Source organism: Gorilla gorilla, chromosome 12, assembly GCF_029281585.2.
Source record: "Gorilla gorilla gorilla isolate KB3781 chromosome 12, NHGRI_mGorGor1-v2.1_pri, whole genome shotgun sequence".
Lineage (NCBI taxonomy): Eukaryota > Metazoa > Chordata > Mammalia > Primates > Hominidae > Gorilla > Gorilla gorilla.
The window spans coordinates 124,357,938-124,373,408 of record NC_073236.2 but is presented as its reverse complement, the minus strand read 5'-3'; the positions used below and the strand labels follow the sequence as shown (position 1 = coordinate 124,373,408).

The 15,471-nt window shown below is 37.2% G+C and overlaps 1 protein-coding gene across 3 annotated transcripts in view; it reads right to left on the bottom strand.

The window, feature by feature from the left end:
* NBAS (NBAS subunit of NRZ tethering complex) overlaps window positions 1-15,471 on the bottom strand; it is a 394,628-nt gene that overhangs the window by 374,717 nt on the left and 4,440 nt on the right. For all 3 annotated transcript variants that reach the window (XM_004028860.5, XM_063696052.1, XM_063696053.1), the window contains exons 3-6: window positions 14,940-14,976; window positions 12,208-12,285; window positions 11,600-11,647; window positions 9,667-9,710 (exon numbers count right to left, since the gene is read on the bottom strand). In XM_004028860.5, coding sequence (XP_004028909.2) covers window positions 9,667-9,710; window positions 11,600-11,647; window positions 12,208-12,285; window positions 14,940-14,976 — 207 coding nt within the window. The remainder of the gene's footprint in view (window positions 1-9,666; window positions 9,711-11,599; window positions 11,648-12,207; window positions 12,286-14,939; window positions 14,977-15,471) is intronic.

Sequence of the window (15,471 nt, the reverse complement as noted above, 5' to 3'; positions counted from 1 at the left end):
AGTAGAGATGGGATTTCACCATGTTGGCCAGGCTGGTCTTGAACTCCTGACCTCAAGTAATCCGCCCGCCTCAGGCTCCCAAAGTGCTGGAATTACAGGCGTGAGCCACCGCACCCTGCCCATACGTGCCTTTTATACATATTGCTGCTCTACCTAGACTGTTCATCTCCAATCTTACTCATCCTTCCAGGTCTAGTTTGTTACCTCCTCCTTCCTTGACACCCTTGAAAACTGGCTGCTCTGTGCCACCAAATATTCTGTACATACCTCTTTCATAGCATTTATCACATCATATTGTTGTTTACCTATTTGCCCCACAAGTCTCTGAGCTCAATGAAATCAGAAACAATGTCTTATTCAACATTCTATTCCCAGGACCTGGAACACAAAGTGATTAATGTTTCACTAATGAGTGACACCTATGTCTCTCAGAAAAAAAAATCTCTATTAACAGGGCAAGGTAATGGTAAGAGTTCACCATCCCTCCAGGACTACCAATGAAATGTGAATTCTATAACGGAAGTCATCTATCTACCTAAAAGAAATAATGTGTAGAGTTCAGACTTCCCTTAACTTTGTAATATATATTCTAGGGAATATATGGGGAAAGTACACCAGACATCAACGATTTTCTTCATTTTGATTATTTATCAATAGGTTAAAAGTATACAAAAAAATCCCGGAGAGGTCATTCAGCATGGATAAGTCTAATTAATTTTATTAAAGCCTAACAAGATACTGCATACATTCTGGGACAGCCATTTTTGTAAGTGGGAATAATTTTTTCTAAAAAAATCAATTCCCTGTCTTTAGACTGCTAAAATAAAAAATCAAACTTCAAAGCAGGCACAGGTGCAAAATAACAAAAGAATAAAAAATTGACATATGCACAGATGCTACATAAAAACCAGCAAGATGACAATTTTCCCCTGAAAAATATTTATGTGCTAAGGAAACAGTACCATGTGATAACAGATTTTTCCTCTTATTTCATTTTGATAAGATAAACAGATTCTATGCACTGCATTGCATCTGCAAGGGATTTGCTTTTACTATGCTAGTTACAACCAGTAACTCCAGAAAACTCAGCAGGTGTTTTGACCTAGATAAAAATATTTTTTCATTACAAGATAAGATTTCACATAACAATGTGAAAATAAAGACTTTATCACTGGATTTTTCCAGTTGCTCGTGTGGCTTGGGAAAGGAATGAACAGTACAGATTTTTACAAAGCAAGAGTCAATGAAGTTGTCTGAAAAGTATGCAAGAAACACTGATGGTAAAAGTTAACCAGCAAATTGACAACTGACACGTGCATGGTGAAATCAAGTCTATATCCCCCGACTCATATTTTCATCAGCTGTAGCTCCTCAAATCTGCCCAGTTGCCAAGCTCTTTCCCATCTCACCGCTTTTGTGGATGCTATTTTCTCTGCCTGGAACATTCTTTCCCTAACACTCCACTGGCTTTTTTTCATCTTTCAAGCTTCACTTTAAATAGCACTTCCTTAGAAGGCATTCTGTGACCACCCTAAGTAGCCTCTGAGCCCCATTATTTTCCACCAGTCCAATGATTTCATGTCCTTCACAGCTCTTACGCCAAATAATCATACATTTGTTTGTTATATCAGTCCGTTTTCATGCTGCTGATAAGACATATCTGAGACTGGGCAATTTACAAAAGAAAGAGGTTTAATTGAATTTACAGTTCCATGTGGCTAGGGAAGCCTCACAATCATGGTGGAAGGCAAGGAGGAGCAAGACCCATCTTGCATGGATGGCAGCAGGCAAAGAGAGAATGAGGAAGATGCAAAAGCAGAAACCCCCGATAAAACCATCAGATCTCATGAGACTTATTCACTATCACAAGAACAATATGGGTGAAACTGCCACCCACGATTCAATCATCTCCTACTGGGTCCCTCCCGCAACACGTGGGAGTTATGGGAGTACAAATCAAGATGAGATTTGGGTGGGGACACAGAGCCAAACTGTATCATTTGTCAGACATTTTATTGTCTGCCTTATTTGTTAATCTATAAATTCCAAAATGTCAGAAGCTGTGTCTATTTTGTTCATAATGTTTATGACCAGTGCCTAGTACTCTGGTGGGACATAACAAACACCCAAATTCTCAAGGAGCAGACTTCAATCCAGTGCCCATTTACCCAAACTAGCAATGGAAATGAGCAAGGATTTAAAAATAATAAACACTGGGTTCCTGTCTCAGTGCTACCACAAGACACCTGGGTATGACCCTGGGTATGGCCTCAGTTTCCTCATTTTCATAGTGAATTCAATGAACAATCTCTCATATATATACATTCTTTACTTCCAAGTCAAGTCAAGAACCAGTGAGCAAGAGCAAACTAGTGGGAGTGGAAAGACATCAGAGAAGCCAAATATGTAAATGTTAATAGTGTCGCCAGAAGAACACAAGAGAAAAACCTTAACAATTCTACAAGAAGAAAGGCCTAAATATAAGAAACTCTGACTTTATAAAGAAAAAAAGTGACAAATGGTGGAGGGAGGGAGGGAGGAAGGAAGGAAGGCGGGAAAGAGGGAAGGAGAGAAGGAGGGAAGGGAGGAAGGGAAAAAGGGAGGGAGGGAATTCTATATGGAAAAAGATGCCACAACAAATTTAAAACAAATCAATTGGGTAAAAACAATAGGCATAAACTTTGCAAATTTGAAGAAATCTACAAAACTGCTTATCTAGAAGCTTAATGAACTTAAAGCAGGATAAACTCAAAAGCTATCAAGGCACATGATAATCAATATCTGACAAACAATAATAAAGAGAAAATTTTAAAGTAGACAGAGGAAAGAAACACACCTTATATCAAGAAAACAATAGCAATGACTCCCAATTTCTTGTCAAAAACAAAACAATGACATCTTTAAAGAGCTGAAAGAGCCAGGCTCAGGGCTCATGCCTGTAATCCCAGCACTTTGAGAGGTCAAGGCGGGCGGATAACGAGGTCAGGAGTTCGAGACCATCCTGTCCAAAATGGTGAAATCCCATCTCTACTAAAAAATACAAAACTTAGCTGGGTATTGTGGTGCATGCCTATGATCCCAGCTACTTACGAGGCTGAGGCATGAGAACTGCTTGAACCCAGGAGGTGGAGGTTGCAGTGAGCCAAGACTGTGCCACTGCACTCCAGCCTAGGTGATAGAGCAAGACTCTGGCTGGCAAAAAAAAAAATACTATATCCAATACCCGCACTATACCCAAGAACCAAATTCTTTTAAATGTGAAACATTCATGAAGACAGAATATATACTAGGCCATAAATCAAGCCTCAATAAATGAAAAAGGTTAAAATCATGTTGTTTATGTTCTCCGGCAACAAAAGAATTAAATTAGATGTAATTAACAAAAAGATGCTTATATTAGAATAGGCTTAAATGTTTATATATGAAAAAAGTTTAAATTCAGTAATCTAAATTTCCACCTTCCATCTATAACAATGAGAGCAAATTAAATCCTGTATGCAGAAGAAAGGAACTAATAAGAGCAAAAATCAAGGTAAGCAAAAAAAGAAACCCATAAAACCCAAAATATTTTCTTGAAGAATATTAACACATGGACAAAACTCTGGCCTGACTGATTTAAGAGAAAAGGGAAAAATACCAAGTACAAATCTCAAAACCGATAGAGGGGACATCAGTACAGATCCTACAGACAGAAGGGTTATAGGGAATATTACGAACATTAAGCCAATAATTTCTACAATTTAGGGAAAAATTTCACAAAAACTGAAATAAAAGGAAACTAAAATTTTAAAAAGCCTTATTAATTACTATTATTGTAACTGAACTCAAGATTTAAAATTGATTAATTAAAAGACTGCTTACAAGAAAACTCCAAGTTTCACTGGTGAATTCCATCAAACATTTAAGGAAGAAATAATTCAATTCTACATAAACTATTTCAGAAAATAAAAAAGGAGGGAAGACTTGCCAACCCTTTTCAAACCAGCACTACTCCAATACCAAACCAAGAAGACATTACAAAAGAGCAATCTAGATACCAATATCCTTCACGAACGCAGATGCAATAATCTGCTATGTTTTACACAATTATCTGCATAAATGCCTGATGATGATTTTCCCTTGCTGGTGGAATCAAATACAATATCTAGTTGCTTGCTGCTCAGAGATCAAGTTTATAAGCATTTCCTGGATTGTCTGGATAGCTGGGAGACCTATGTCCTAACACTTAAGACACTATTCAGTAGAAATGATCAAAAAAGATACTCTGGAAAGTGCTTCTTAAACTTCAACCTAAAAATTACTCTTTTTTAACAATCTATCTTTAAGTGAAGAAATCAGATTACAAAACACTTATTTTCATAGAACATACCTACAGCAACAGGTACAGAAAAATGTCTGAAACAATATATAAAATGTTGATAGTATTTATCCCTTGGTGGTGAGCTTATTTTTCTTTTCTACTTTTTTCTCACTTTTAGTTTCTAAAGTTTCTACGAAGAATGTGTATTATTTTTTCAATAGGAAAAAATTACTTCATCTAAACTTACAAAAAAAGGGCAAACAGTTATCATATAATCTGAGGATCCTGAATCACAGTTCTGGAACAAAATGCTTCATTTCAAAGTCTGGGTGTTTCAGTCGGGCATGGTGGCTCACGCCTGTAAGCCCAGCACTTTGGGAGACCAAGGCAGGTGGATCACTTGATGTCAGGATTTCGAGACCAGCCTGACCAACAGGGTGAAACCCCGACTCTACTAAAAACACAAAAATTAGCTGGGCGTGGTGGCAGGTGCCTATAATCCCAGCTACTTGGAGTCTGAGGCAGGAGAATCACTTGAACGCGGGAGGTGGAGGTTGCAGTGAGCCTAGATGGCGCCACTGCACTCCAGCCTCAGTGACAGAGCCAGACGCCATCTGAAAACAAAACAAAAAAACAAAGTCTGGGTGTTTCAAATAGTCTATCCCTCCCAACCTTTTTTATGTCAACACACAGAGAAAATCATATTTGTATGGCATCTAACAGTAAACTGATGAGGCTGCTGGAAGCCAGAGGCAACCAGTAGAAGCTCAAGCTGTCAGAGTGCCCACCCAGCCACTGGAGGGCTGATGGGACCTTACCATACCTATAGTAGGCAACATGTTGCGTACAGTTAGGAAACTCACACTTATGGTATCTCAAAATCGAAACTATGAAAAAAATCTGTTGACTAACATAGTACAACTCTTTTTAAAAACTCTAATTTCATGTGCTATTTTTAGGTCATTATTCAGGTAGAAAGAGAAAACTGAATTACTATTTATGGCCTAACAGAGCCAAAACAAGTTACAATCCACATTTAAAACATTCTCGAATGGCATGTATTTTATAAAACAATAATTGAAAAATATCAGGGTAGAACCAAATAGCTCCTATTTCAGTTTACAGACTCTGCAATATGTAGTTTCAAAACTGCATTAACAACAATCTGGCTCCTTTTCTGCAGGCACACACATGAAATATCATTTGGCATATGGGAGTTATTCCCATAAAGATGAGTCAGATAACAAGCAAATGATCATTACCTCACATTATGTGAAATGGAAAGAAGCCATTAATGCAGTATTAAGGTCATAAATTCACACACACAGAAGCCAACAAAATAAAACAGCTCTCAAAGCATTATTTTCTTATCCTTGCTGCCACATTAACCGTACACACTAAAAACTCTGACAAATATTATAATTTGTATAAAATACAGAAGGGTAAAGCTTCCCATGTTCATGTTAATTTGTAGATTTCTCGATTTACCTACTGGCTAGGAGAAGGTGTCTAATGCCAAAGCTCGAAAGAACCCTGTATATCTGAATCACTCCAACACGCTAAGCACGCTCCTCAGAAACCTATCTTAGGCCCCCCAAGCTCTCACCCAATGAAAGGGCTGCACTGGGAATAAGGCAATTGAATACCCACCAAATTATTCTTCTGGCAACTTCTTGACCTTTACACGTTATTTAAGCAAGGCCTGGTCTACTCTAATAAGCACTGGTGAGGAAACTACAGAAGGTATATTCAAAAAGGGCTAGAGCCCCAAGCTTTAGATATTCATACTTAAACACTACCTCCCCAAAAGGATTAGGCAAACAGGTCTTCTTATCCACCCTTATTGCTCTATTCATGCTATGTGTATACATGTATACATAAGGAATAAAAAATATTAATGCCATGACAGTTTTCCACAAATTTATATATGGATCTCTATAATATGTATAATATAGACAGTATTATATATAATAAATATATGTACACTTTTGTGAATTTCTAAAGTTAAACAAGAAACAGGCAAACATACTTTGTTGGTATATTCATTCATCCATAAAAATCATTTGAATAGTTCCCAAGCACCATTACCCACTTGATACGGTCAAAAATTGTGTGCCTACGATGTGTCAGCCACCGTGCTAAGCACGAAAAAAAAAATTATATTGGGTAAGATATGACCCCTGCCATCAAATAATTTACAATCTAATTGGGAATCCGACAAGCAAATCAACAATTAAAAAAGAAATCAGGCAAGGCACAGTGGCTCATGCCTGTAATCCCAGCACTTTGGGAGGCTGAGGCAGGTGGATCACCTGAGGTCAGGAGTTCGAGACCAGCCTGGCCAACATGGTAAAACCCCATCTCTACGAAAAATACAAAAAAAAGCCGGGTGTGATGGCATGCACCTGTAATCCCAGCTACTTCAGGAGGCTGAGGCAGGAGAATCACATGAACCTGGGAGGCGGAGGTTGCAGTGAGCCGAGATCGCACCACTGCACTCCAGCCTGCGCAACAGAGCAAGACTTCATCTCAAAAAATATATATAAATTAAATCAATAAAAAAGGAAAGCAGGCTAAGTAAGTGCTGTGATATAGGCACAAGCAACTAGATGGGAAACATGAAGATGTACAAATGGTGGGAGCGAACACAGGGAGGAGAGCCGATGCTTGATCTAAAATATACAAGACTAATTAATTCAATATAAAGGTAGGAGCTTCCGAGAAAAGGAACCATCTGTACGTGAAGGCATGAAGAACACAATGGGGTTAGAAAATTGCACACTGTTTTTACTAGAACATAAGACATATGGCAGGGGACTCTCACGGGATAGACAGGCTGATTGCGAAAAGTCTTTTATCGTAAATTAGAAAAAATGAACTGTATTCCAGTCAATAGCAAACAACTGACAGATTTCAGGCAGAATCATACTAACAGTAATTATAACAATAGCTTAACATCTCCTAAGTATTCATGATGTGTCAGACACTATGCCGAGAGTTTTACATACATTAATTCATATAATCTTTCCACAACTCAATTTATAAAATTATGCCCATTTTACAGATAATGAAACTGGGGCTCAGAGAGGTAACTTGCCCAAGGTTACTAGAAATCTAGAAAGCAGTTAAGTCAGATGTGAAGGGTTACCTGCTAGAATAGTGTTTTTTTAATGATCAATTTGCCAAGGAGTATAAAGTGTGGATTACTAGAGGGCATACAGAAGAAAACTTTGTCAGCAGACTGTTGTAAGAAACCAAGTAAAAAATGTTAAGAGCCTGAACTAAGGCTGTGATGGTGGAAGTACACAAGTGGAATAAAAGAGCTATTTAAACAGGCTGAGCACAGTGGCTCACGCCTGTAATGTCAGCACTTTGGGAGGCCAAGGTGGGAGGATCACTTGAGCCCATGAGTGCACCAGGCTGGGCAACGTGGCAAACCCCTGTATCTATAAAAAACACAAAAAAATTAGCTGGGCATGGTGACACACACCTGTAGCCCCAGCCACCTGGGAAAGGTAGATGGGAGGATCACCTGAGCCCAGGAGGTTGAGTCTGCAGTGAGCCATGATCATGCCACTGAACTCCAGCCTGAGCGAAAGACTGAGACCCTGTCTCAAAAAAATAAATAAATAAATAAAATTACTATATAAATAAATAAACAGGCTCCCAGGGCTTGGTAAAATTAAGTTAAAGGTGATTCTTCTCCATCATGGCACTTAAGTACAAGTACAGTCATTATCTGTTATCTCTCTCTCAAAGGCTGGGCACAGTGGCTCACACCTATAATCCCAGCACTTTGGGAGGCTGCGGCAGGAGAACTGCTTGAGCCCAGGAGTTTGAGGCTAGCCTGGGCAACAAGGCAAGACCCTCGTCTCTACAAAAAATTTTAAAATAATAAAAAGTTAGCCAGGCATGCTGCTGCATGCCTGTGGTCCCAGCTACTCAGGAGGCTGAGGCAGGAAGATCACTTGAGCCCATGAGGTCAGGCTGCAGTAAACCATGATCACACCACTGCACTCCAGCCTGGCAACAGAGTGAGGCCCTATCTCAAAAAATAAAAATAAAAAAAGAACAGCATTTCCATGAGGGAGTGGGGGAATCTTCTGTATTACCACATTGTAGCTCTGAAAACTACCAGTGCCTCCCACCTCCTTGCTCTCTATTGATGTCAAATATATATTTTATCCTAATACTGTTTTAGGATAAAATATTTATACTGCTTTATTTCCATTACACAAGAAAATCATGTAAAGCCCTAAATACAGTGCCAGGCACACAGTAAGAACACTATAAATGTTTGTCATCAACACAATGACCATGTTTACATTATACTTCCTACAACAATTACACTGTTAAAGTAACACAAGATCAGACAGATGGAACTGTAGGTCCTGTAAATAAAACATAGGTAATAGATGCATTTACCTAATACCACCCTTTTTTTCTCCCATAAGGTTCCTTCTTTCTGTCTTTTCTTTTTTGAGACGGAGTCTCACTCTGCTGCCCATGCTGCAGTCCAGTGGCTCAATCTCAGCTCACTGCAAACTCCATCTCCCAGGTTCAAGTGATTCTCCTGCCTCGGCCTCCCAAGTAGCTGGCATTACAGGCATGTGTCATCACGCCTGGTTAATTTTTGTATTTTTAGTAGAGACGGGGTTTCACCATGTTGGCCAGGCTCGTCTCAAACTCCTGACCTCAAGTGATCCGCCCACCTCGGCCTCCCAAAGTGCTGGGATTACAGGTGAGAGCCACTGCGTCCAGACTACTCATTCTTAAAGTTGCTTTCCAAAAGTCATTTTTCTTTCTCAGCCATCTCATCTGACACCCCCGGTTAAGAAATCTCATGGGATTTAATTGTTCCTTAATTAGATTTGTCAAAGTTTGTAATTATATATTTGAGCATCTATATGCTTCATGAGATAAAGGAGCAGGTCTTTTTGCTCACAATCATACCTCAAGCAACCAGCAAAACAGCACATACACGTAAATTACAGTCAGTAAATTTTTGCTGAATATATTTAAAAAATGACCAAATCCTAGACTTTTTACTAGTCTGTATCTAACTCTTGACTTATACCTATTTATTTCTGCATTTAATCCAAAATAAAAGGCTACAGACAGTTAAAAATACTTCATCCCATAACTGGCTTAGACTTTTTTAGAACCCAGTTTCCAAATCTCACTAAAATGAACCATTTTAAAGCAAAATATTTAAGACAGTAAAAAAAAAAGCAGTTTTTAAAAATTATTTTAATAGTCATAATCCTTGTTAATAAATATTTAATATCTATTCTAACTTTTAAGAAACATTGTAAACCATTGCGCATTTGAAATTTTCATTCTTTAAATATTTTGGAAACTCTTACCTTGACATTTCCCAATAATGGATGTAAAATCATCTTTTGCAGACCTGTAAAACATGCAAAATCAAGGCAAAAGTTTTATCGTAACACTGTATACAATCATAAAATACCAGATACTGTGGACTAGACAGCCTCTATATACAATGCTCAATCATATCTCCTCTCAGACATGGTTTTGTGGCTCAATTATGACCCTTTTGTCAGTGACGATATTTTCTTCCAACCTTCTTATTGCATCAGATACGGAGCTACATCGTATGGAGACATATATATGGAATATAGTGACACAGCCTAAGTGAATTTACCGTGGTCTTTTCATACAATAGAGATGTCTGGTCCCCATCCCCAAAGGTTCTGAATCAAGAAATGTGGGATGGGGCCCAAGCAAAAATATTTTTTTGCTGGATACATCATTCCTAATTAAGAACCACTGGTCTGTATCATATTACAAAGTTTGATCACTTAGGGGAAAAAAGTCTTATTTTGAGAAATCAAACAACCTTAATAGGTCACCATATTTAAATCAACAACCTATTTTAAATCTGTGATCCTGAAATATATACCAAGTAGAATAATTATTATAAAATATGTTTAAAAATGAAAACTGGTAAACCTTCTAGAAAATAATTTAATAACAATTATCCAAAACCTTCATGTCTGTAGCATTTGACCTAACAATTCTATTTCTATAAAGTTATCCCCAGGAAATAATTACAGATACATACAGATATCAAAAAAACTGGTATGGTCTCATTTATAAAGGCGGAAAATAATACCCAGTATAAAGAGATTAAACTTTGCTATGTGCGCCCAATGAAATATTATGGAATTACTATAGTTGACCCTTGAACAACACAGGTTTCAACTATGCAGGTCCATGTCTATGTGGATTTTCTTCTACCTCTACCACTCTGAGATGGCAAGACCACCTTCCCTCCCTCCTCCTCCTCCTCAGCCCACTCCATGTGAAGATGACGATAATGAAGACCTTTGTAATGGTCCACTTCCACTTAATGAACAGTAAATATATTCCTCTTCCATATGATTTTCCTAATAACATTTCCCAAAGAATGAACTTATTTTTCTCAGTTGCTATTGTTGCTATTTCTTTCATAACTGATATACTGTTTAAAAATAAAACACCTGAAAATTCCAGCTTAGAGATGTCTTTTAGATGTGTATATAATACCACTGAATGTCTCAAGAGGACAGAAAGCATAATTGGTCTCAAGTAATACGTAACCTTGGTCTTTTGCACACCCATATTCAATCTACAGTTTTGTACCAACAGAGAAAAAGCATATCTATTTTTTTTTTTTTTTTTGAGACAGAGTCTCGCTCTGTCGCCAGGCTGGAGTGCAGTGGCACAATCTCGGCTCACTGCAACTAGTTCTCAGCTCACTGCCTCCCAGGTTCAAGCAATTCTCCTGCCTCAGCCTCCCGAATAGCTGGGATTACAGGTGTGCGCCACCATGCCCAGCTAATTTTTGTATTTTTAGTAGAGACGGGGTTTCACCATGTTGGCCAGGATGGTCTCAATCTCTTGACCTTGTGATCTGCCCCCCTCGGCCTCCCAAAGTGCTGAACCATCCCTACTCTTTTACACCTTCCTGAGTGTCTGTTTAGCTGATGTAGCAGTAAATAGTCACACAACAGTGATTTCCAGAGTTCTGGAGGATAGGCCTCATTTACTGAGAAAGTAAAACCTTAAGAGGCAACGGAATGATCTGGGGAAGGAGAAAGATAAGCATATAACTCTGAGAAAGCACCCTTAATTTTTTAACTGGCGTAAGTTGGTGTTTGACACTCACAAAATTAAGTGAGTTAATAATAAAATCCTTTTAAATATATCCCCTATAAAAATCTTAGTTTCCATTTATAGAGTAACAAATATTTCTCAAAAGAAATCTTGAATATGAATAATATTAACAATTACCTGATTTCCACACACTGATCTTGAACAGCAGCCAAAAGCTTTCCATTGCTTTTATGGAGAAGAAAGAGGGGGAAGAAAATCTATTATGAATATCTATAGCCGTTTTCAGCACAGATGGAATTATTTAATAAGTTAAAAATCAGTTTTAAATTTGTTCACATGCTTTAATTATCCATCTTTTGACCTTACAATTAGATGAGGATACAGGTACAAAAGCATACAAAATGATTTAATACAGCATGAATTAACATGTTTAAGCTCTCTCTCGCTCTCTCTCTCTCCCATTCTCCCCATCTCTCTCCCTCTCTCCCCCTCGCTCCCTCCCACTCTCTCTCCCTCTCCTTCTCTTTACCTCCCTCCCTCTTTCCCTCTCTCCCTCCCTCCCTCTCTCCCTCTCTCCCTCTTCCTCTCTCCCTCCCTCCCTCTCTCTCTCTCTCTCTCCCTCTCTAAAAAAAAAAAGTTTAAAAAATACTAAATATTTGCAACAAAGAAATTTACACACAATAAAAATCAAGACTGAAAGCCACAAGGATTCCAAAATTAACGTCCATAATGAAATGTAAAAGCTAATTCAGATAGAAAAACATATAAATTTCACACTTCCTTACCTTGCAAGTACCAAATGCCAGTTTATCTGTTTATTAACCAAGCGAACCAGTCCATCAGGGAGCAAAAAAGGTGCCGGGCTGAAATCACAACACATTAGTTAGCTTAAAATCTAATCATGAAAACCACATATATGCAGACAAATAGCACATATACTTATAGAGAGAGACACAGATTTTTTTCCATTAGAATATAAAATTTGAATATTAGCAAACCCAAAACCCAAAGTTACTATTTGGTAGCTGAAATTTGACCATATATATTTCTCTATTTCCAAAAAACACAGTGATGTGTTCAAAGGTATAAATGTTATGTACTTCCCAGGTAACAGACATCTAGCATACCAATCACAGAGCAGAGTACACTTATACCAACCCTTTCTGCTCTAACGACCTAGGAACTCTGGCTCAACTGTAACAAAAACAAATTCTAGCATAGAGTTAAACTCACAAGAAAGAAAGATAAATTTCCAAGTACTAGAAATGAAAAAGTCACTGAAAGCTAGAATTGGGCACAGGGTAAAGAAAGAGACAAGAACTCAAAACAGGACTTAGCACGCGAGATAGGAAATGAGCTACTGAACCAAAGAGAGGACAGGAGTTGGAAGTGAGACTCCTGCAAAGGCCAGGATGCTCAAATGACTACACCAGGTCATTGAAAGAACTAGAAACACCTCACCACAGGCCCAGGGAGACTAAAGACTCTCTTCTCTCCCTGGAACTATGGTTCTGTGGAGGATAAGAATAAAATCTCCTATGAAAAAGTAAAAGTCCAAGTCTGTACTATATGCAAGATCAGATTACAATTTCACTTTACTCACGTGATGCAAGAATCTGCAAGCATAAGTGCAAAATAAAACCATTCACAAAAGACACGAAACTACCCATCATAAGTGAGTAAGCAGACACAGCAAATTAGAGGATTAATACCTGAAGAAATCAAGAAAACAGATGGAAAAGAAGAATAAAGAACATAATTTCGTGAAAGAAAAATAGAAAAAAAATACATTATGGAAATCAGAAAACACAAAATAGGATTCCAAAATGTTAGTGGCCAGGCACAATGGTATGTGCCTATAGTCTCAGCTACACGGGAGGCTGAGGCAGGAGGACTGCTTGAGCACAGGAGTTTAAAGCTACAGTGTACCATGATCTTGCCTGTGAATAGCCACTATACTCCAGCCTGACCAACACAATAAGACCCTCTCTTTAAAAAAAAAAAAAAAAAAATTAGTAATATACATGTAGTACATTTATGCTCATTTTTAAAACACAAAATAATATCAAAAGACAGTTACAAAAATATAATGAAGATACAAAACATGTATGTGAATACTACCTATATGAGGATGATAATTTCCTCTGGAAGGGAAGGGAAAAGAAAAAGGGAAAGGACTTGAGATGTAACATTTTGCATAAAAACAAAAAGAGCTAGCTGATACAGGTTTATTATATTGTCAATAATTCTCAGTATGTTTATATTTCATAATTAAAAGAACTTTTTTAAAAAAAGAAGAAAAAGTCACTTGAAACAAATACTGACCCCAAAACCTTTGGGTTTAATTACCATAAACTCAAGAGCACAAATTGAACAATAATCTTTTTGAAAGCAGCATATCATGAGAAAGATTAATCACTTAATGGTGCATTTGCAACCTGTACAATGATTCAAGGAAAAAGGCTTCTCAGGAGGAAGGGAGACAAAAAGATACCTACTTATGATGCCTGATCATAAGGTTCTCACACAGAGGACAGGGCTTGTAGCAGAGTTAACTTTTTGAGTCTTCCTTCTCAATAAATAAAAAAAAGAATTATCAAGCAGCAACCTGAACAAGACAAGCTTGACACCTCATCCAAGGGTGTTCAGGACTAACAAGCTGTAGCCTAGAGAAGTCAGAAAACACAGCCCACCTCCCACACTCCTATCCTCTCCTTCCACTCTCTCTTCCCACTCATTGCTCTATCCTATCATATCCCACACCCACAAAAGAAGTGACACAATTAAGTATAGAAATTGTAAATATGCATACATATATACATGTATGCACATACACACACACATACATAGAGTAAAAGCAGAAAGACGTTGGAGCAAGTCCTAGAGAAATGTCAAAGGTCTCTTTTATGGAACTATATTATCTCTGGAACTTTAAGACAAGATATCCTCAATGAAGAAGCAATCTATGTAAATAATTCTATAAAACAATTCCTACACATGTATCTAAAAGCAGAATTATAACTTTTTTGTCATAATAATAATTTCTTTGTTGTTTCTAAAGCTGGAAATTAGCATCATGCCTGAAAATATACTTAACACTCAAGGAATTAAAAAATATACAAGAACTGAAACCTAAAGAACCTTCTCTGATACACAGCAGTTGAATATTAACCACAAGTGAGATGACGTGACAAGAACAAAAATGTATTTTAAAAGATATGCAAGCTACAGATGCTTCATATGGACATTCAAGATAAGCCTGAGAATAGTCATCAGAGGAAGCAGAAATTGTCATGAGACATTCTTAATAATAACTAAGGGAACAAAAACTACCCTATGTCTACTGAGATATCTTGTCAGATTCTACCTAAATGTTTGAAATGTCTCATACTGAGTTTGCCTGAATGTCAGCAACTTTATCATGATCTAGAATTCAATTATGAAAACAAATCATATATAGAACAATATTGTTTATATTTGATGTTCATACTGTTTCTCTGAAGGACCGAAGACTCACCTGTACCAGATGTATTGGCGTAAAAATAATAAACGATCTGTAATCAAAAGAAATGGCAAAGCCAAATATAAATCAGCTGTTAAGAATCATTTTCAAATTAGATTTATAGATGAGAAATCTAAAATATACTACAGAGCAAGTCATTAAAAAAAATAAAGAACTCAAGTCTTAAAATGAGAGACTAAATATAACCTAATATACACTGTAACATTTACAGGGTCAGATATTTATTAAATTCCAAGTTTGTGTGTTATTCAAAAGTTTCAAGTATTTCCTAACTGTTCAAGAAATAAAAGCAGTTTGAGATGTTAAATTTAATCTAAGAAGCTTTCATGAAACCATGGACTAGAAGTTATAATAATCACCCCTTAGAAACCAAAATATTTGTATAAAAAATTAAAGCAAGATATATTTTACACTTTATAGCAAAGATTTTTAAAATAGTAATACCTATAATGGGAAAGCCCACGGAAAACAAAACCTCTAACACACTATGAAAAAACAATGCTTTCTATCATCCTAAATGTACATG